This window comes from Phodopus roborovskii, unplaced genomic scaffold, assembly GCF_943737965.1.
Source record: "Phodopus roborovskii unplaced genomic scaffold, PHOROB, whole genome shotgun sequence".
NCBI lineage: Eukaryota > Metazoa > Chordata > Mammalia > Rodentia > Cricetidae > Phodopus > Phodopus roborovskii.
The window spans coordinates 25,226,616-25,248,724 of record NW_026126418.1 but is presented as its reverse complement, the minus strand read 5'-3'; the positions used below and the strand labels follow the sequence as shown (position 1 = coordinate 25,248,724).

Sequence of the window (22,109 nt, the reverse complement as noted above, 5' to 3'; positions counted from 1 at the left end):
TAATTTTATTAAAATAGAAAAATAATATTATGACTTTGTGAACATGTTACTGAGGAATACAGTGCAGACTTGCTGAAGACAAATAAAGGAGCTAGTATAGGAAATATATGGTGTGTGGAATAGGAGAGATATCCTTATCAGTGTTTAGTGATATATAAACACCTAGAAACCCAGTATCACAGTCACATCGAAGATTATGAGAAGAGAAGCAACGGGGGAGACTACAGGCAGACCGAGAGATGCATTTCAAACAAAAGTAGAGTTGCTGATATGATAGACGACTCAGATGATTAGGGCTGATACAAAGGGATAAGACAGACTGAAACAGACAAAGGCAGTTCCACAGGATTATTGACCTGATCCTACTCTTATCAAAAATAAATAAATAAATAAATAAATAAATAAATAAATAAAAATAAAAAAATAAAATAAATAAAAAAGGAAAGAAACAACAACAAAAAACCCTTAGAATTATAAACACAAATATAATAATGAGAAAAAGGGATAAGAATAGTATCTAATGATCTAGTAAAAATGTAAATCATTGGTATAGGTTTAATAATATACAAAATGTTTGGTAATACTTAACAAATTATTTAAATTCAATAATAATTCTTCAGGTGCACTAGCAATAGCAAGTTTCTCCTCACAACAGATAAATTATAGTAGATGGTTGACCAATAGATCCATGGAATTAAAGAGATTGTGACCTATTTTAGCCATGCTCTTCTCATATATCAAAATACAAATATCCTTAAGCATGAAAGAATTTAGAACAAAGTTTCTGTGAGGTTTTCTACAAATTCGATGATGAAATAAAACTCAGCCAACTTAGTTAAAACAGAAAGGTAGCTACCTGAATGTCATTTCTGAAATACAGGAATCAAAACAAAACAGTCTGGATGTACAGATGCGTGAAAGCACAGCCAACTGATATTAACTACATTCAAAATAATATTACTTAAGGAAGTATTCTTTGCTAACTTTTGTTATAATTTTATGTTAATCTTCAAAATGCTTCACCAAACTTCAGCAACTTCTAAAATTTTCCTCATTATCTTTCTCCCACTAAATGGAAGAAACAGAGTGAATTTTAATACTATTAGTCTGTTCTGTGGAGGGAACCAGGTCTGGTGCCATGGCATGTGAGGTGGGGGACATGTTCCCCTGTCAGTCCTGCTTCTAATCTCCAGCACTTCCTCTAACAACAGTAGCATGTTACTCTTTATTATATATGCATTTCTGCAAAGAATAACACTATTCCTTTCACCAGAGTATAGCCATGCCCTTTCTTCACTGTAGTTGGGAGTGTATTGATTTTTAACAAGCTTAGATTATTTTTCTGTGGAATAGTCTTTAAATTGCTCAATCATCAGGCCAGAAATACTCCGGAGCAAAAAAATAAACTATAAAATCAGAAAATATTTACACAACTTTAGTTATACTCGGAAGGATTCACATGGCTGAGGAGATGAACATGGTTTCAAATAGAATTTTAAAGAATTTGTCAAAACATTGCTAATGACATGCAAAGATTAGCCACACTTACTTGGAAATAATTCACGCTACAGTGAGCTCTCTCCTTTTCTTGTAAAATAATCATACTTCAGGCTTACTGCAGCATTAATCCAATTCTTTGACAAACACACACTGTCCTATAACCAAGGTCTGATGACATGTTTTTATGACCCACCATGAGTAACTACCATTAAACTAAATATACCATTTTCTTTGCCTATAAATTATTGAATTAGGAAGGCTATATAATAAGAATCTTGTCATTGCTAATTTTGTCCATACTGCATATGGTATGGGCAGAGGTCGGTATCTCAGACTTGGGACCTGGTGGTAACAGTTGACAGTTTTTCTTTCCTTACCTGAGGAGCCCCTTTGACTGTCAGTTTAAACTTTGAGAGTTCCACTCCCCAACCCCCATTTACTGAAGTCATATTATTGATATACATTTAAATTTTTGATTTCAGTGATGTAACCATGATCTGTCATTGTAGATATCTATGAAAACCATTTAAAAGTGTTCATAGTTCAGCCCAAACTACAAGAGGATGTCTCTTTCAGCTGAGCAAGTCTTATCTCAGGAAACAATAAGATACTGGCTTAAGTACAGCTGCACATCAACAGGTACATTTGTTACCAGATTGTCTCATGATCATCTCTTCAACTATTTCAAGCCACTGCTCCAATGTCAGTTTCCCAGGGTCCCACTCTGATCACCCTATGTAAATTTATAAGCTTAATCACTATACTGGATATTCTTACCAGTATGGTCTAATTACTATACAGTACACCTCTTGTTTCCTGTTAGTTTATGCTTCCATTGCTACAGAAAAATTTAAAAACCCGTGAGTAGGTAGATTCACGTCAGTTTTGTTCACCAATGTATCCCAATGACCTACAACTGTTGGTGGCACACACAAGGTCACCATCAAAATGGCTTTTAAAAAATAAAATAATTTTAAGACCACTACATTCAGTAGCTCTACTACTTTTTGCAGAGTAGTATATAATTAATACATATAGTGAGTGGACTCAGAAGTTGGCTGCCTGGTCTCTATAGCTTGAGGCTGACTTTGCTTTTCTGAATCCTCAGTCAAGCTTTAATAAATCATAATATCACTACAAAGGAGGGTCTTCAAATGGGGAATTTAAGAAAGTCACACACACCACAATGTTAACGAATGGGTAGGATTCAAGCATATCCAGATACCCTGAGGCAAAGCACATTCTGTCCAAACTTTTCAAAATGGGAAAAGTATAATTCCCCAAAGTTGCTACTTTTAATTATTAATGAAAAACGAGATTTTTAGATCATCAAATTGGTATGAGAAGCAATCATACCAATTACCTTAGTTGTTTGCGCATGTGAGGACTGGAATGAAGGCTTACTGGTTGGGCTGTTACACTGCATTGTGCTTGTCTTTCTTCTTGGATTTTTTTCAGCCTTTTATTGAAAGAAAGGACTATGTCTGGTCTGGCCTTAAATTCCTATTAGCAAGCCCAGAGTTTGGCATCTAGTCTTTCTTCTGTGTGAAGGGATAAAGACTGTATGCCCAAGTCCACATCTGTCTGCTGTGAATCTAGATTCACAGGGCCTCATTTCTTCCCAATAGGCTTTCAAAGTTTATTGTAGAAATAAATCCTTGCTTGAATGATAAAATTATTGTACTTTACAAGGGTAGATTTTACATTTCAATGCCTAAATAAAAGTTCTTTTCATTTCATCAACCCTTAGTAACATATTTTAAAGAATAAACTTGTAGCTAGAATGTAAGTGCCTTAGTATTAAAAATTATAGCTGTGAGGAATTATGTATTTTTTTCTGCAAAAACTACTTCCTGGTATTCTTACTGCCAATTCTTAATCCCCTAGGGGGAAGAAAGTTTAGTTTGTTTTCAAGTCCAGAATGGTTTCACTGCAAGAATCTATGATATAGTTACTCATCTTTGTATGCCTTTGTTCATTTTCCCATGGGGAGGAGGGTAGACAATCATATACAAGGACTGTAACTTTAAAATAGAAAGTAATTTTAATTATAATGCAATTCACAAGTTCTTAACCACACCAGAGAATCAGTAGGAGTCCACAGTAAACACCTTAATATTCTGTTCTTTTCTCAATATTTTCTTCTCCAGATTTGTTAGGTAATTTAAAAAATGTATTTATTTTTCTTCTCTAATATATTGCATCCTGACCAGTTTCCTCTCTCCTTCCCCCCTTCCACTGCCTCTCTCCCCCAGATCCACTCCTCTGCTTACCTTCAGAAAAGAGCAGGCCTTCCAGGGATATCAACCAAACATAGCATGACAAGTTACAATAAGACTAGGCATACACCTCATATTAATGCTGGATGAGTCAACCCAGTAGAAGGTAAAGGATCCCTAAAGAGGCAAAACAGTCAGAGACATCCCCTTTTCCCACTGTTAGGAGTCCCACAAAAACACCAAGCTACACAACCATAACATATATGCAGAGGACCTAGGTCAGACCCTTAAACACCCACTGGTTGTTGCTTCAGTCTCTGTGAGCCCCTATGAGGCTTGGTTAGTTGATTCTGTGGGTTGTTTTCTCAGGGTGTTCTTGACCCAATTCCTACAATCCTTCCTCCCCTTCTTCCACAGACTCACTTAGCTCTGCCTAGTGTCTGGCTGTGGGTGTTTGTATTTACCCCTATCAGTTGCTGGAGGAATCGTCTCTGATGACAATTATGCTGGACTCTGATCCATGAGTATAGTAGAATATCATTAGGAATCATTTCATTGACTTTTCTTTATTTTGTCTTCTTTGAACCAGTAGAGTTTGGTTCTATCCTAGGTCCCTGAGCAATCCCGCCTCTAGTCCTAGCCGTTCAGGATGTGTCAGGCATGGGCTGTCTTGTGGTATGGATCTCAAGTTGGACCAGCCATTCCCAGAAGTTCTGCAGTTTACCCCCAGCACATTTTGGAGGCAGGACAAATTGTAGGTGGAAGGCTTTGCTGGGTTGGTCTTCTTGCTGATGCTTCAAAGATAGACAGATGTATTTAGAGAGATTCAGAAGCAAAGTGAAAACTTACCACCCATTTACATAGGCTGAAATCCTAGAAGATAAGATGTGAGGGAAGAAGGTAAGGGCATGTGTTTAACTGCCTAAGGCTGAATGTACAAAACTAACAGTTAATCCCAGGGACTTAAAGGAACAGTTGGTTGCTCCAGCTGAATGTGAAATGGTTTCTGACTCAGCCTTCCTGGGTGGCAATAGAACTATATACCTCATCTGTGATGCAGAACATTGTAAGATGAGCAAACATGTTTTCCCAGGTGGTATACTTTTGGGCCATCCCCCCCAGAGATTGCATATCTTCATATTTGACCCTATTTCCTAATAATATCTGATTAAGTTTAATCTGTTTTGGGCAGTTTCATAATACTTTGAATTTAATTGGTAGTGTACTCACCTGTGTCCTTTTGGTAGGATGTGTGTTTTTAATGTATTTCTAGTTCATATTTCCCAATTATAAAATTCTGGTAGTCTCAGTCATGGCTGTCTTTCCCTCTCCTATACATGTGATTTCTTGTCTTCTACTCAACAGCAGCACTGGATACAGTACTTAGCACCTAGTACTCAGTACCTATGTTCATGTTCAACTGTGATATTTGGATGAACTAGCTATATCCACTGTAAAGGATTTATAGAACTAGAATAAAATATCCATTATCAACAATTTTATGGGGTATCAATGAAAGAGAGAACTAAGTAGTTCTTGACATTAGTTTAATGAAATTCAAACATACACTATTCTAGGTCACAGGTCAAATCTTTAGTATCAGATATTAGCCTTTGAATTTTCTGCACTGGTGAGTTGGAGCAAAGGACTTACATGAAAGTGATTTATCTGGAATGTACTCCTAAAAAGCAAAGAGAACAAGAAAGAGATGGGAAAGACACTATGGCAATTTCACTGGTGTGAAATGAAAGCTTTATTGTGTGGAGATACCAAGAGAAGGGAAGGAGATACCAAGAGAGGATGCCTTAGCAGAGATACCCAGCCCAAGGAATGGAGGGTAAATACCACTCTACTGGCTTCTGTCTGAAGGGGCCCATGCTTGAAGCTTTTGACTATTGGTGCCAGTCATCTGCTGGCTGTAAGTTGTTCGGGAGTATTTACTATGCCTTCCTATGTTTTCTTGTTTGTTTTTTGTTTGTTTGTTTGTTTTTAAAAGACAGGGTTCTCTCAGAAGAAAGGAAAGATGCACAGGGTTGCCATGGACAAGTGCATGGATACATGGATTATTTTGCTTCAATAATAGACTTATATTGCCTGCACCTTGATTTGGAATGTACTTGGTTCTTATCAACATCAGTACAAAACAGCTCTCATTCAAGGATTGAAAACAGGTTCTTTATTCTCAAGCCAAATATGAGTGATCACATCTCAGAAACATGGGTTATTTAGATTTTAATTTGGAAACAGTTTCATGGACCTCCTGTAGTTACAGAGGGGTGAAAATCCATAAATAAAGGGTTTTGTTTTCAGATGTGTGGGTGGGAACATCAAGTGGATGGTTATAGCACAGTGGGAAATCTCTGCTTTGGGTTTCAGATGCTGACGGATGACATGCTCAAACTTTGCCTTGATGGAAGCTGATTTTTTAATACAGCCCCAAAGGATTCACATGACAGTAGGGGATGTTAGAGCAGAAGCAGATGGAGAGATGCACAGTGAATAGATATCTATCATTTTGTTCTGGATCTACAACACTCTAACTCCACAGTCCCAGCTGATATCAGCTTTGTAGAATCTTTTAAGAAAAAGTAGTTGCTTTTTTTTTTTTTTTTTTTTTTTTTTTGGAAAATTTAAACAAGTGGGATGACAAATCACATCTACAACATTGAGGAAACTGAAGGTATTAGGTGAAGAAAAAGAAAGGGGACACCCCCTTTAACTGGAGGTAAATCAGGGTTTGTTTTGTTTTTTTTTATTTGTTTGTTTTTGGCAACTGTTTATTTTTGCCATAATAAAAAATTTGGAGAGGGTTGAAAGGTGTGAGCCATAATGTATAATCTTTAAGAAATGAAAACAAGAATATTTATCTTAAAACATTCTCTTTGACCTTAAAAGTAGGTAGGCAACTCTAAGAAATGAGTAGAGTAGAGAGAGAGAGAAAAAAAAAAAAAAAGAGTAGTAAGATAATGGCCAACTACTGGCAAAGAAGAACGTACCACTCAGCATTTTTTCTTTCAATTTAGCATTCATAGAGTTATATTTGGAGGAATGTGAAATGTGAAATGTGTTTGGTCAACCACTTTATGTTCAGATTCATGTGTGTGGAAGTAAATTTGATCCATCTGTTCCTAAATTATTTTCTTAAACCACTAACATTGTATTTAGTAATAACTGATTTCCAAGGAGTCTTATGACATCCTTGAACTTGGGCCAAACTTGCTCCAAAGATCTGAAGCATAGCTGTTATGTGCTGAACTAGAAAGTAAGCTAAAATACTGATGAACTTGCCTCAACTATCATTTCTGTTACCATCAAGCACAGGAAGAGGAAAAAATTAAGAGTAAATATTTACATAGAACTATATTTCTTATCACATACAAGACAAGAAATAGTATCTAAATATCTGTGTAGACACCAGATTCAACATAAATGTTTTATGCATGTGCCATGTTTAAAAAGAGAGTGGATGTCCCAAGACAGATTCAGAGGTAATCTGGGAAACAACTCATTAGGTAGGCCATCAGTAAAGCTTCTAATATCCCTGGTGGCTACTCCATTGTTTCTTTATGGGCTTGTCTTTTGCAGTCTCTTCCTGAACTGTGTGGTTACACAGGCAGTGTTTGCACCAAACCCTGTTTCTGTCAGTCTTCTATCTTTGTATAGCCTCATTGATGGGATGACTCCCAGATCTGTCGTCAGCAGGGCTTTCACTCCTGAGCATGACTATTTCTAGATCTCTCACTTTTATGTAATCAGCAATCACGTTAAAACCAACAATTTCATGAACGTGCAAATTCTGAGCCAGGCACTGGTTTTTATCTTTAAAATATAATCTTTAAACCCCTGTCTTTTGTTGCTGGATCTTGCATCCCTACCCATCCAGTCAGTGTACAAAGATTGTCCATTCTTTCTCCTAAATGTTTCTCCAGCCTGAATGAATGATTCATCACCCATTGCCTGAATACTGCCATCCCATCCCAACTGGATGGCTTCTTCAGCTCAGTGTCCACTCAGATTAATTTCCTTAACACTAATATCTAATAATTGTTTTTTCTTGCATCTATCTTCTTTCCTTCCCTTCTTCCTCTCTTCCCATTCCCTCCTCCTCCTTCTTTTTCTCTCTCTCTTTGGAAGAGCATACACACACACACACACACACACACACACACACACACACACACACCAAAAAACTACTCTTCTTGGCAAATTACCAGTGTCAACCATATTAACCATGATCTCATGTCAAACCTTAGTTCTTTTCTTGTGTGTGTGTGTGTGTGTGTGTTTAATTTTTTTTTTCAAGACAGGGTTGATCCATGTAACCCTGGCTGTCTTGGAACTTGCTCTGTAGACCAGGTTGATTTGAACTCAGAGATCCACCTGCTTCTGCCTCCTCAATGCTAGGTTTAAAGGTATGTGCCTCCAACACCCTGCGTATACCTTAGTTCTTTAAAGTCATTCATCCTATACAATTGAGACTTCATGCACTTTACCCTGAATCTTTCCCATAAAGCTAAAAAGCACCATGCTGCCTGTGAGATGTCCATTCATTTTTCATGTATAGTGTGTGTGTTTGTGTTCACATATGTAGGTATGTATATTGATCATAAAATTTATTTGTGAGTTGTAGATCCCCAAATTTTTCATCAATGCAAACAAATAGAGATCAGAAGTTTAAGTTGGAAATTCATGACAAGAAAAATGTATAATATATAAAAATATTTTGTGCATTTGCTTGTATGTCATCATCTTCTCTAGAAATAGAAAATGCTGGCTGTAAAAGCAAATATTAAAGATGCTTCAGAAAGTCACTGCCAGTGTTAGCAACCTGTTGGGGGGAAGAGGAAGCATTTCTACGGCGTGGAAACAGAAACAATTATTTCAAATATTGGTAAGCTGCCAATGCAGTTCTAAATGCAGTATTCCATGTCTCAGGGACAGTGAGTGTTCTCCAAATTCCCGTATCACCATTCACATTGCTGGCTTTCTCAGACATTTCCACTCCTAGCCAGCCAGGGTCTTCATGGTTCTGTTAAAAAAAATAATGTGCTATTTTAGGTAAAAGGCATATACAATGGTAATGATTTGAAATGTCTAAAACAAAAGTTATTCAAATTACAACCATTGAGGGAATTGTAGCAAAAAATAAAAAATGACATAAAACACATTATTGGAAGATGTTGAATGCTTACTAACAGTTATCTCATTGATCATTCTGCATTTTCCTAGAACATCAGAGATTTATCTTTAGGTTGACCTATACAATTAATGTGAGAAATCTATATTTCATCATCAATTCCCTGGGTTATTCTTTCCAAATGAGGTTTTTTTTTTTCTTGATAGACTTATTATGTTGCCATTTAAACTAATTCTATTCAAATGAAACAAATTTCCTGGAAGAAATGTGACAAATTCAAACTCAAACATGCCAAAAAGCAACAACAAAACAAGACAAACAAGCAAAAACACATTATCAGTGATTGGAAATGAAGCCTGATTAGAAAGACGATGCAACAGCTTTTAGGTCTTTAGGTAACATAAGTGTGTGGGAGGAAAACTAATACCTGATAAAAGAATCTAAACTCATAAAAGTCGAAAGACTCATGAAAAACAGGTTCAGAGACTGCCTTTTCTGCTTCCTTTCTTTGTTCTAGAGAGATGCCACAGAAACTGTGAAATGTGAGCAGAAATATAATTTGGAGTCCTAAAACAGAAGTGGTTGAGTGTTCTACATAATCCATCCAGGGTTTTCTTTGCCGTTTTCTTCTCTATTGGCACAGACAATCCATACAATGGACCCAGGTCTTATTGGACAGCCCTTAAATTGAGATATGTTATAGAGGGCCTTGGGGAAAATCAATTTGGTGATGAGATGATCTTCAATTAAAACATGGAAAGCCGGAAGCAATGCTGAAAAGAAAATACAGCCCAATGACTCTTGGCAAAGCAGACCCAAGTTAGGCTTCCAGGGTTATTTTCTCGATATCTCCTTCCCCAGCATACATGAATTCATTGGTCTGGTGTGGCAGTTTCAATTTGGACCCAATTATGACATCAAAATAAATAAATAAATAAATAAATCTGAGAGCACAGAGGAAATCACTGCCCAATTGCTCAATTTGATGCTCCAAATAGCAGGCCTCCAGCATGATGCAGCAGACTTCCAGTCAAAGGGCTAATAACTAAGGCTGGCACTGGGAATTGGAAGTTGGGGAAGCCAGCATAAGTGGCTTTGCCATAGCTGCCTAAAGAGAGTTTGCTTAGCCCCATTCTACCCAGTCCTGCTTGAAGAAGTATCCAAGAGTCAGTTCAGTCCTCTACTGCTTGTAAGAAATATAGAGAGCAGGTTTCCTCAACATGTGAAGCACACTTATGCTAAACCTGGATACTAAAACCACAAGGAGATGACAAATCTAAGGGCATCACATCAGGTGTGCTCAGCAATACAGCATCATTCCTCATTTGCACATGGTTTATTCCTATTTAGTCCTGGAAGCTCACTGTGCTGATCTACCCTGAACTGACAGACACCAAGTCCCCTGTGGCATTACCTCCTCCCATTGTCTCCTCCATGCATTGCTTAACTGTACAGATTAATCTTTCATAAAGCACTAGATGTATTTCTAAGGTCTTTTAGACGGATATCTCATCTTCATATATGTGAGAGGAGATAGAGAATCAGCTAAAAGGCAACAGTTTGGATTCCACTGTTGTTTTCAGCGATCTGATGGTAAATTCCTTTAGAGACTACCAAACATAGCACTAGTCTCCTTGTAATTAAGCCATTAGGGCATTAAAAGGGGGAAAATAGACTATAAATTGCTTTTCTGAAGTGCTACTCTTGTATAAAATGAAACTAATTTTTGGTCATGCTGGCAAAGATCAAAGGGACAAGCTGGTGAAAATATACTGGGGATTTAGAGTCATATACAAGCTTGCTGCTAGCTTGGTAATCCCATTTCCTAGGCAGAAGGAAGGGACATAAAACTGAAAGACTGCCGGAGCATCCTTTCTAGAGATATGTAAATGATTTTACAGCACACATTTCCAATCAGAAATAGTGCAGGAACTTGTTGCTATAATCTCACTCAGAGAGAAATTGGCTTATGGGATGGATGTTAGCTATCCTGTGGTCCTAAGACAGGCTTTCTCAGTGAACCTGGTTGGTTAGCATGTTCTAGGGACCTTCCTGTCTTTGCCTCCCCACTGCTGTGTGACAGAGGTGCTTTGCTGTGCCTAGCACTCTTGTCTGTGTGCTGGGGATCTGAACCCAGGCCCTGAGGCATCCATATCATGCATGCTAAACCTGTGCCATCTGCTCAACCCTCTAGGTCTACAACAGTAGTTCTCAACCTGTGGGTCGAAACCCCTTGAGTCAAATATCAAATATCCAATTTATCTTGTGTTTACATTACAATTTATAACAGTAGCCAAATTATATACAGTTATGAAGTAGCAATGAAAATAATTTTATGGTTGGGGGTCACCACAACATGAGGAACTGAATTAAAGGGTCACAGCATTAGGAAGGTTGAGAAGCACTGCTCTAGGTAGAAGAAAGAATATTGGCAACTCAGTACAACTTTATAGGATAAGTAAAGATTTATATTGATAGAGAAAAAAGTTCTATGAGTTTTATAAATTCAGTTTTGACCTAAACACATAAACTATATACACGAATATATATGTATATATATATGTACATATATATATACATATATATACATATATATTCTACATTATATATATATATATGTATATATATGTATATTATGGAGTGCACATAAAACTAAATAGCACACCAGTTGAAGGATCTCCATTGACAGACATAAAAATAATTAAGCAAGAAAGTGTTATCTCTATTCTTTGTAAACCTGCATGACTTCTATCATTCAATTCAGGATTTGTTATTAAAGTATGTAGAATTCTTGTCATAGAAGAAAATTTCATAGTATTCTATAACTGCAAATATTACTTGCTCATAGGAGTATGTGTGCTTTGAGATAGCTGAAGACATCCCCGCACCCTCTACCATGACGTACAGGCATTCAAAACATTTGATTTGGGTTATAAAGATGTAAAAGTGATACTCTAGATTTAGTGGAGACTGATGGCTGAATTTTTATAAACTCTTTTTGAAATTGACATAACACAATAATAAATATATACACATGTTCTTATAGTTTTGAGTAAATTGTAAATTATCTACTATAAAATTATGATCTTCATGATACATTTGGTAGAAGTCAAAGGTATTAAGTGGCACTGTGGTTCATAGAAATGTTTGCAATTTAAATAAAAAGCTTAGCTTTTATTTCCTCTGAAAAATCCTCATTTCACAAACCCATTTTATCTCCTTGGTGGGCTGATTTAAAGGATAGACTCATGATAAATGATCTGACACAAGGATATCAGTGAAATAGGAGGAAAATAATATCCCTATCAGTGTGAGTTATGCTCAGATAACAGCAAGCAAATGCTGTGACAAGTGGCTGTCTATTGACTTATTAACCCTATTGATCTATTGACCCTATTAACACACACACACACACACAGGTGGTTGTGGTTGTTTTTTGAAGTTCAGTCAGTCCTATTTTAGTGAATCCTGCCTATCTGGGTTATGATTAGTCATGCTATCTTCTTTCATGTCTCCTGATGGTTAATGTCACATCAGTATAACTAATGCTGCATGGATGGCATGTCTCAATTTCAAGCAGCCATTTTGCATCTTTAGGAAAGGAAATTAGGAGGTAGCCTATAAGGATTGGCATTTCTGTTTCAGTTCTTTGGTAGTTGTCCATGGTAGGTTGTGCTTTGCTGTCTGTCTTGCCCTGGGTGTGTACATAGGAGTCTTTCTCCCAGGTAAGTAACGATTGTATGCTCCTGATTCCAGGCAGTACGTCTGGCTTTTGTTTCTTTCTCACAAAATTTTAGTCCTTCTTCAGATGGACTGAAAATTCCAGTTGCTTCTGCCTACTTCTGGATTCCAAAGACTTCTGGATGCAATGTCTCCCATGCTTATCAGATTGTGCTTTTATTTACTTATTATTTATTTGTTTATAATGTTTCTGGTCCCCAGAGCTATTTGACTCCTTTCTGAACATGGCTTTATTGTTTCAGTCATGTATGTATGTATGTATATATGTATGTATGTATGTATGTATGTATGTATGTATGTTTAGGCTGTCACTGCTCTTCCCTTTCAACAGGGAAAGTCTTCAGAGTATCAATTTTCAATACTGTTATCACTTTAAGTTCTCCAATTCTGTCTGAATTGACTTTCTTGTTGCATTTCAAAAATAGCTGCTTAAGTAAAGGCTCAAATGATCCTGTTTCTCTAAACACATCAGAAGTCTGCATCTTTTGAGTTTAGGCTAAGAAATTGGACTCTGTACACCAGAGCCTTCTGTATACAAGCCAAGCCAATGTTCTTCAAGAGATGACCTGAATAAATCATTCATTTCTTTGGTTTTAGTTAGTTCAGGAGGCTAAATCTATGAAATAACATTAATATGACATAAGGTCTTACATTTTTTCATATAAATATATGAGAATTTGTATGAATTTCTCACACACATTTATATACATATGAATTCACACACACACACACACACACACACACACACACACACACACACACCTCAATATTGACTTCTTCCCAATCTGCAGAAACTCACAGAGCAAACTAAAACATCCTTATTTTTCCTACTTCCATTTTGAATCACTTAGTGTGGTGATGTTTGTAGGCATTTGAGTGTCTGTTGCATTTGACTGCAAAGACTAAAACCATTTTTTAAAAAAATGGAAGTAATGTAGAAAAAACAAAATCATCCTGAGTGAGGTAACCCAGACCAGGAAAGACAAGAAAGACAAACACGATTTGTACTCATTCATAAGTGCATATTAGATGTAAGACAAAGGATAACCGGGTTACAATCCTCAGCCCCAGGGAGGCTGGGTGGCAGGGAGGACTCTAAGAGGGATGAATGGATCTCCCTGGGAAGAGGAGGTGGATGGAATGTGCTGGGTAAACTGGGGGCAGGGTGGTAGAGGGAGTAAAGGGGAAAGGATGGGGGATGGAAATATCGGGAGTTGTGGGCTGAATAGAGGCGGGTGATGGGGGAGAAGTCTTGATAGAGGGGCCTTTGTGGGGTTGAGGAGAGACATGGAGCCAGGGAGGGAGGTTCCTGGGAGCCCACAAGGACGACCCCAGTTAGGAATCCCGGCAGTGGTGAGGACGGTCCTTTACTGGCCTTGCCCTGTGATCAAATTGGTTAGTGGTTGTCAGGGTGGAGACTTAATCCAGAATCAGATGGAGGCAGATGCACAGATCCACAGCCGGGCTCCCGGAGTCCAGTTGAAGAGAGAGTGGAGGGATCATATGGTGGGTAGGGGCGGGGAGTGCTAGAATTCTGATGGAGAAGCCAGCAGAGATAGCTGACATGAGCTTGTGGGAACTCAAGGATTCTGGATGGACTTCTGGGGAGCCAGCTTGGGACTGACCTAGGGTCTCTGCATCCAGGGGGTGATGATTGTTTGGCTTAGTCTTTTGTGGGGCCCCTAGTGGTGGGACCAGGAGCTGTTCCTGATGCATGAGCTGGCTCTTTGAAAACTATTCCCTGTGCTGGGGTGCCTTGTTCAGCCTGGTGCAGCAGGGAGGAGTTTGGACCTGCCTCAGCTTGATGTGCTGTGCTTTGTTGATTCCCATGGGAGGCCTTCCCTCTTCTAAGTGGAGATGAAGGAGAGGGTAGGAGTGGGGGTGAGGGAGAAGTGGGGGAAGGGAGAGGAAGGAGAGAAGGGAGGGGAAACTGTGGTTGGTTTGTAAAATAAATTTAAAATATGATGAAAATGGAAGTTATGGCTTTTGCTTTAAGAAGTTTCCAGATCAAGCATTTATTTATTAAAATAACGTTTTAGCACTTATTACCAATGAAGAGTTGCCCTCCTGCTGTATTTTGGAATAAGGAGATGGTCTCATTTCATGAAACATAAAGCATTAGTGTATCTGTTTGATAAGATACTGGTGTGTGTTCCCTGTGCTGTTGTGGGAATAGCAGTGGAAGAATTAAACAGAGACTATTGCCATTGTGCTACAAGCATTCTGCACAGACTGGAGTATGATCTGACAGCTGAAGATGACCTTGATGTTCTGATCCTCCTGCCTCCACCTCCTAATTAATGGGATGATGGGCATGAGTGATGCTGTTGGCCCTCTTTATGTGGTAGTGGAGTATTGAAACCAGGTCTTCATGCATGATAGATTCTCACTACACACACACTTCTGTATCTCCAACATCAAAAGAAGGAATTTCTTCCTGCAGACTGAATGACTATTGAGAGAGGAGAAAATTAAAAGTAAAAACTCTGTGAGTTTTTCCTGAAAAACTATAGCTTTAATATGTCTATAAATTTAAAGAATTACTTTTAATTATTTGTGTGTGATTGTGTCTGAGTTTGTGTATGTGTATGTCTATGTTTGTGTGTGTGTGTGTTCATGTCTGTATCTGTGTGAGTTTATAACTGCACCAGGCAGAACAGGACATCAGATCTCCTGGAGCTGGAGTTACAGGAATTGTGAGTCAGCTGACATTGGTGTTAGGATAAAGTATCACATGCTGTTAAGGGCTCTAGTCATCAAATATTATAGTTTTTACCTATGAATAATCAGTTAGAAAACTCCTCATCAACTAACAAATTGGTTTTGTTCAATCTTACCCAAAAGCAGTATTACTTTTCCGGTTACTGAGAAGGTTCAAAAGTATTTGAACACAAGGATCTCTTCTCATATTTTATCAGGGACCCAGTGTTCCTGAAAACTGCTGAAGTTGGCCACAGGGATCACAGTTTGTAGCCTGGCAGGGAACATGTGGTCACTATAAATGTCATTTTGAGGTTGTTGAGAGCTGGTGAGGCTTGAATGTGCTTTTATGGGTATCCATCATCGATGACAACTGCCATGGGACAAATTATTAAGAACATTGTGTTTGTGTTTTTCTCCTTGTAAATGTGCCCTATGAGCATGCACTGTGGATTTATATAAGGTGTCAGGACAGCAGAAGAGATTCTTCTTCCCAGTCCAATAACAACCCAGTGAAGGAAATGAGTTACCAGTGAATTTCAGGAAAACCGTAACTTGTTTCTGGGCATCTTTACCTCTGCTTGAGTCACTTTGACTTGAAATTTACTTAACTTTCATTGATCTTCAGTATGGAGAAACAGGACTCAGTTTTCTCCATCTTTGCTTCTGTAACAATGCTAATTTTTGTCAATATAACCCAACGAAAACAATGAAGGATTTTCCTCATTGAATTATATAATGAATATAGTTCTTGTTGGAAAGATACGCTTAGTATGTCTTATGAGAGAGTAAAAAATGTGCAAAGGGAACAATTAGAACTCATTCAAATCTTAAAATACTAGGTTAGATACTAGCTTAAATATTAAAAAGCTCCAAAGCATAAATTCAGTGTTGGTTGTTGTGGTCATTTTGCTTTACAATTGATCACTGTGCTACAGTGGATCGCTCATGGTATTTAGTCAAAACATGATAGCAAGACACCAAAGCTTTCCAGTACTGTTATTTTACAAACAATAAAAAAATGTACATTGAGAATACATACTCATGTGTAGAACAAATTGTAATTGATCTTATATTGGGGTTAATGCTGGAAGAGGAGTAAAGGAACCAGCCACAAGAGAGACCTTTTGAATCCTCAGAACAAAGAGGAGATCCTATCCCTATGAATCCTTAGACTGAATGCAATGAGCTTCTGTCTCCTCCTATCTTATATTCTTCTCTCTGCCCAGCCATATCACTCCTGTCTCCAACTCCCTATAGCTGGGATTAAAGGTGTGAGACACCACGACCTGGCTCTGTTTGTTTCTCTTTCAGACTGGATCAATCTTGTGTAGCTCAGGGTGGCCTTAAACTGCATGCCTCTGCCTCCCAAGTGCTGAGGTTAAAAGTGTGTGCCACCACTGCCTGGCCAATATGGCTAACTAGTGGCTAGTTCCAAATTCTGATTTTTCAGGCAAGCTTTATTGGTTAGATCACAAACAAAATATCACCACACTCATGCCTAGAAAGAGACCTGTTTGCTATCAATGGCTAGCTCTGTGTAACTGTATGGTACATTCTGCTCTATGTGCACCTATATTGAATGTGTAGATTATTTTTGGTAGGATGGCTTTTTTTTTTTTAACTATATCAATTCTATCAATCCATGAGCACTGGAGATCATTCCAACTTCTGATATTTTCTTCAATATGTTCAAGTTTGTATTGATACAAGTCTTCCACTTGCTAGCTAGAATTACCCTAAGATATTTTACTTATTTGAGGCTATTTTAAAAGGTGTTATTTCTTTCTCACTCCATTTGTCATTTGTATATGTAGGAAGGTTACTGATTATTGTGAGTTGATTTTGTATTCAGCTGTTAAGTTGCTGATATTCATAGATACATTTCTCATTAAGTTTTGGACCATTGGTTTGGGGACTAATGTTAGAAAATGGAAAGGCTCACTATAGGTCAAGAAGCCAAGAGATAGAAATCAAAGTCAGAAGGAAAGAAAGAGCCTCAATGCTAAGTGGGCCTTTGTGAAGGGGAGGACATGAGCACCTCCTCTTCCAGACCCTCTGTACAGCCATGAGAAGGTGCTGAGCACTAGCATAAGAAATATTTGGCAGTCACTGGCTCTGTACATTGGTTCTTGGAAGGGAGGCTTATGCCACAGAGATTATCCTGGCAGTGAAAGCAGAGCTTGTCAGCAACAAACTGGAAGACCCTTGAGCAGCAATAATTAAAAGTTACTAGTAAATTCAGGAAATTCAATTAAAACAGAAGGATTCTTGTGCCTTGACACTGGGGGACTGATAACATTAGTCATGGCTCTGAGTCATTTCCCCAGTGTCCTTTCTGGATGCTAAAGGCCGGCATTCTGGGTTGTCAAGTGCAGGGCCTTCCCATGAGGTTCTTTCTTTCTTTTTTTTTTCTTTCTTTTCTTTCTTTCTTCCTTTCTTTCTTTCTCCCTTTCTTTCTTTCTTTCTTCCCTTCTTTTCTTTTTCCAAACAATCTTATTTATGTACCAATCTACCACTCTCAATTCCCTCTCCCTCCCATCATTTCTCCATGCCACCCCCTTCATTCCATTTCTCAGAGAGGGTAAGGCCTCTTATGGGGAAATCATCAAAGTTTGTCACATCATTTGAAGCAGGACAAAGCCCACCATCCCCACCCCATATTTACACTGAGCAAGGTATCCCTCCAGAGAACAGGCTCCAAAAAGCCAGATCGTGCACTAGGGATAAATATTGGTTCCCCTGCCAGCAGCCCCACAGCTGACACCCATGGTTGGGTCTTACTCCAGTTCCCCAGCTCTCAGTCTGGAGTCTGTGAGCTCCCACTTGCTCAGGTTAGATGTTTCTGTGGGTTTCCCCATCATGGTCTTGACCCCTTTAATCATCACTCCTCCCTCTCTACAAATGGATTCCAGGAGTACAGCCCAGGTCTTAGCTGTGAATCTCTGCTTCTGTTTCTATTAGCTACTAGATGAAGTCTCTATGATGACATTTAAGGTAGTCATCAATCTCATTATAGGGGAAGGACATTTAAAGTACTATCTCCACTATTGCTTATCTTCTTAGTTGGGGTCGTTCTTATGGATTCCTGGGAATTTCTAGAAAGAGATACCTTGATAGAGGGTTCCATTATGGGTTAAGGAGAAACCCATACTTTTTCTTCTCTTCAGAAGGAAACAGTCCACCATCTCCCTGTCCTTCTCGGCTCTACCTCAGAGTTGTTAAAGACAAATATGGCAATTGTTTAAAGTATTTCTATATATGTTTTTGAAAAGTAAGCTATTATAAGGAAGAACATTAATTAATAAATATATGTAAATAATATAATTAATTATATCAACTTCTCTTTCAGAAATTGATGAGAAGAGGGTGAACACTCAAGAAGTAAGTTTTCCTACATTTTGTGTTAATGTATTAAAACACAAATAACTGATAATATCTCTGTGTTTTTGCTTTGTTTTTCTTGTCTCTCACATACTCCACTGAGCTACATGCCCAGTCTAGCATATTCTTTGGAATAGAGTTCTTTGGTGTCAATCTATATCAATGTTAATGTGTGGGTGATAATAGATAAGTAACACAAACAAATGACATAAATAAAGGTCACTGTGGTATAGAAGGTATTCAGGTTGCTTTTCCTGAATGGGCAGGAAAATGGTATGGTGAAAATGTCTGCCTTAGTTACCTTGCTTCTAGATGAAATGCTAAATCCCACAAAACTTTCTAAGTTAATGCTTTGATTTTAGTTGTAAGATATGAAACTGATAGCTTTGATTTCCTGAGTGATTATATATAAACATAATAAGCAGGGCTAGGCAACACTGAAATTCAAGTGTAGGGAGATGAAGGCAGTGTCAGGCACATCTTAGAAGGTCTTCAGCTCTTTAGGGCCAAAGTCAGCTCCATAGTTCAAGTGTGAGGAGGGTGAGTTCCTCTAGAGTGTAGAGCCTTGGTAACCAGAACTGATGGTTTCACCAGATAACATGTTCAGATGCAACCTCAGCACCAGTCTGAACACTGTACATCTATTACATACTCCATATCTAAATTAATAATTGAGATAGGAAGTAGGAGGCAGGGAAGACTTGGGGATCTGATAGATTAAATATGAAGAAGTGAAGTAGGTCCAGTAATATAACAAATAGAGAATGGATGGGCTGTAGGTGTAAGCAGTTTCCATGATCATGAGTAAGAATACAACACCCAAGGAGGAAATTCTAGACAGTGCAAAATACCACATAAAATTTCACACAATTAATAGTTTACTGGGAGTAAACGATAAAATGCTTTGAAAATTAAGCACTTATGTAAAGTAGGTTTCGTTATATTTCATCATTATCCTACTAAAAGACAACAAGACACTTCCATAGAAATAACTTTGGATGTTTAATCTTAGAATGTGTATATGGGAAAATATACAAGGAATCCCAGAGGTAGTAGCTGCTTATCAAGATCAGTCTCACATGACTGACACAAGAACAAATGGTCTCCAAGAGTCATCAATCACCCACACAGTTATTGTTAATGTGACTGGTACAAAAGAAGTGTTACAAAGAATGTGCCGGCTTGGCATATGGCTTGATAGAGAGTGTGCCTGTGTGTGAGACCCTGAGTGTATCCTCAGTATAAGAAGGAAACAACCTCTGGAGTAGCTTCTTCATTTGCTAAGCATTTGACAAGTTTTTTTTTTTTAATTTTCTTACCTTTATTTTTTGATAGATGTATTTGCATCAATGAATACCAATACCTGGATGATGATTTTGAGGACAATTTAGTTTGCATAAATATGCCTTAAGTTTAAAGTTTACAAAATAGTTTCTATTTTGTTTCAAACTTTACACCTCATGTTCTTTCTTATGTGCACTGGAAACATAAAGCCACCCTTCAAATACATCTTGTAATATTTTATACTTAAGTTTTCCTCAGCAAAGATCACTGCAGACACTAGAACTCAATGATTAAGACCCTTCCCTTCAACACTTTAGAATATAAATCAATGTCATTTTCAAAACGTTTTCCAAGTCTCATGTAGCCTCAGTGTCACTGGACGGTAGTGGCTTGCCTTGAACCTCCTTCTGCCACTTCTCTAGTGAGAGGATTACAGACACACACAGCTATGTTTATGAAGTGGTGGAGACCAAACACAAGGCTTCATACACACTAGGCAACACTATATTTCTATCCTTTCAATAAATATTAGTGTCAGAAATATAAATAAATAATACATTGTATTATTATATTGTATCAATAAATGCACATTGTTAAAAAGTCATTTGAATATAATCTGATTAGTGACTGAACTATATAAATAACAAGAATAAATAATATCTCCATATGATTACAGAACAGTGGGTTTAACCATGAAATATGTTCTTACTTTTATCATTTTAAAAAGTAAAACCTCTTAATAACCTTATCCTGATCTGGTGTATTTAGGTAACAAAAATATGGAACAGGTTTGATAACAAAGGACTTATCTTTTGGACAAACAGAGGACTATTACCTTAACATTTTAATTCTGAGTAAGGCAGGGCTTAGATTGAATGTGGGAATTCAAGATTTTGGGTTTCTTTTATGAATGAAGGACCCTTTGGAACATTAATTACAGAGGCAAAAAAAAACATATACACATAAATATTGTGTATATGTACATATCTATATGTTATACCACTGGAATATTTTTGAAGTATACTTTGTCTCAGAACTCTTATCTCTCTTGCATTTAGATTAATGTCCTTTTATCTCCTGAAAATAAACTAAGTGTAGGCACTGACTCTTGTCACCAAGTCTGACACCCTAGGTTTGATCTCCTAGACCTGTATTGTGAGAGGAAAGAATCGATTCTACAAATTGTTCTATGACCTAAACACATGCAACATGGGATGTGCACACCCACACAGGTATACAAAAATGGACAAATAAGCAAAAAAAACAAAAATAAATAAAGCAATAAAATCACACACAGTAATGTTAAACTAATGTTAATAATGAAAATTAAAAGCATGAAAATTTTATGATAAACAGACTTTTGGCTTTATATAGCTCAGAGAGAGGTCTATTGAATCACTGAGCATGTATGTAATTAATTATTAGAGCTCTGCTTCTTGACAGGGAGATATCAGGAAGCCCTTTGAGATACATGTGTGATATCTACATCACATCTGACAGTAATATACTTGTTAACCCATGTCTAACACTTTCTATTTCCTTGTTCACAGTCGCAGAATGCATCACCTAAGCAAAGGAAGCAGAGTGTGTACACACCACCTGCCATGAAAGGTATTGTTCAGGTGCCATTTTGGGGTGATGGATGTCATGAGTGATGGATGTCAGGACTGGCAGGCTGTATGTCCCTAAGGCTGTTCATTAGATCATATGCTTGTCTCAGCTCTGCCACTCTCAACAGAGTGGTGATTGGGAAGACATTAACATCTTTGAAGCATTTTTGCAGTTGAAGAATTGATGACTGTGAAATCTGACAATCTTGGAATGGAAAAAGCAATTCTCAAAACAGTGTCAAAGATTTTTGTCTTTTACCTTTCCTTACATCTTTTCTTTGAGAGAATTTTCCCCATAATCTTTAATTATTCATACTGACTGGCATATGATTATCAGGAGGTGTCCCCACACCTCTTAACTTAAGCCAAGCAGGAGAGTGTGAGTTAGATGGAAATGGAATGTCAAGGTTTGCCTTGTGTCAGGAGTGGGTCTGCTGAATCCAATCTAGCACCAATGTGCTGTACTCCTAACAGCTCCCCAAATGACAACGGAGAATGCTAGCTCAGATGCTGGCATTTTCCCAGAATTTTTCT

The 22,109-nt window shown here is 37.7% G+C and overlaps 1 protein-coding gene across 1 annotated transcript in view; it reads left to right on the top strand.

Moving 5' to 3' along the window:
* Positions 1–22,109, top strand: part of Ppp1r1c (protein phosphatase 1 regulatory inhibitor subunit 1C) — a 101,105-nt gene that overhangs the window by 33,422 nt on the left and 45,574 nt on the right. Inside the window, exons 3-4 of the mRNA XM_051184394.1 lie at positions 18,650–18,681; positions 21,516–21,576. Coding sequence (XP_051040351.1) covers positions 18,650–18,681; positions 21,516–21,576 — 93 coding nt within the window. The remainder of the gene's footprint in view (positions 1–18,649; positions 18,682–21,515; positions 21,577–22,109) is intronic.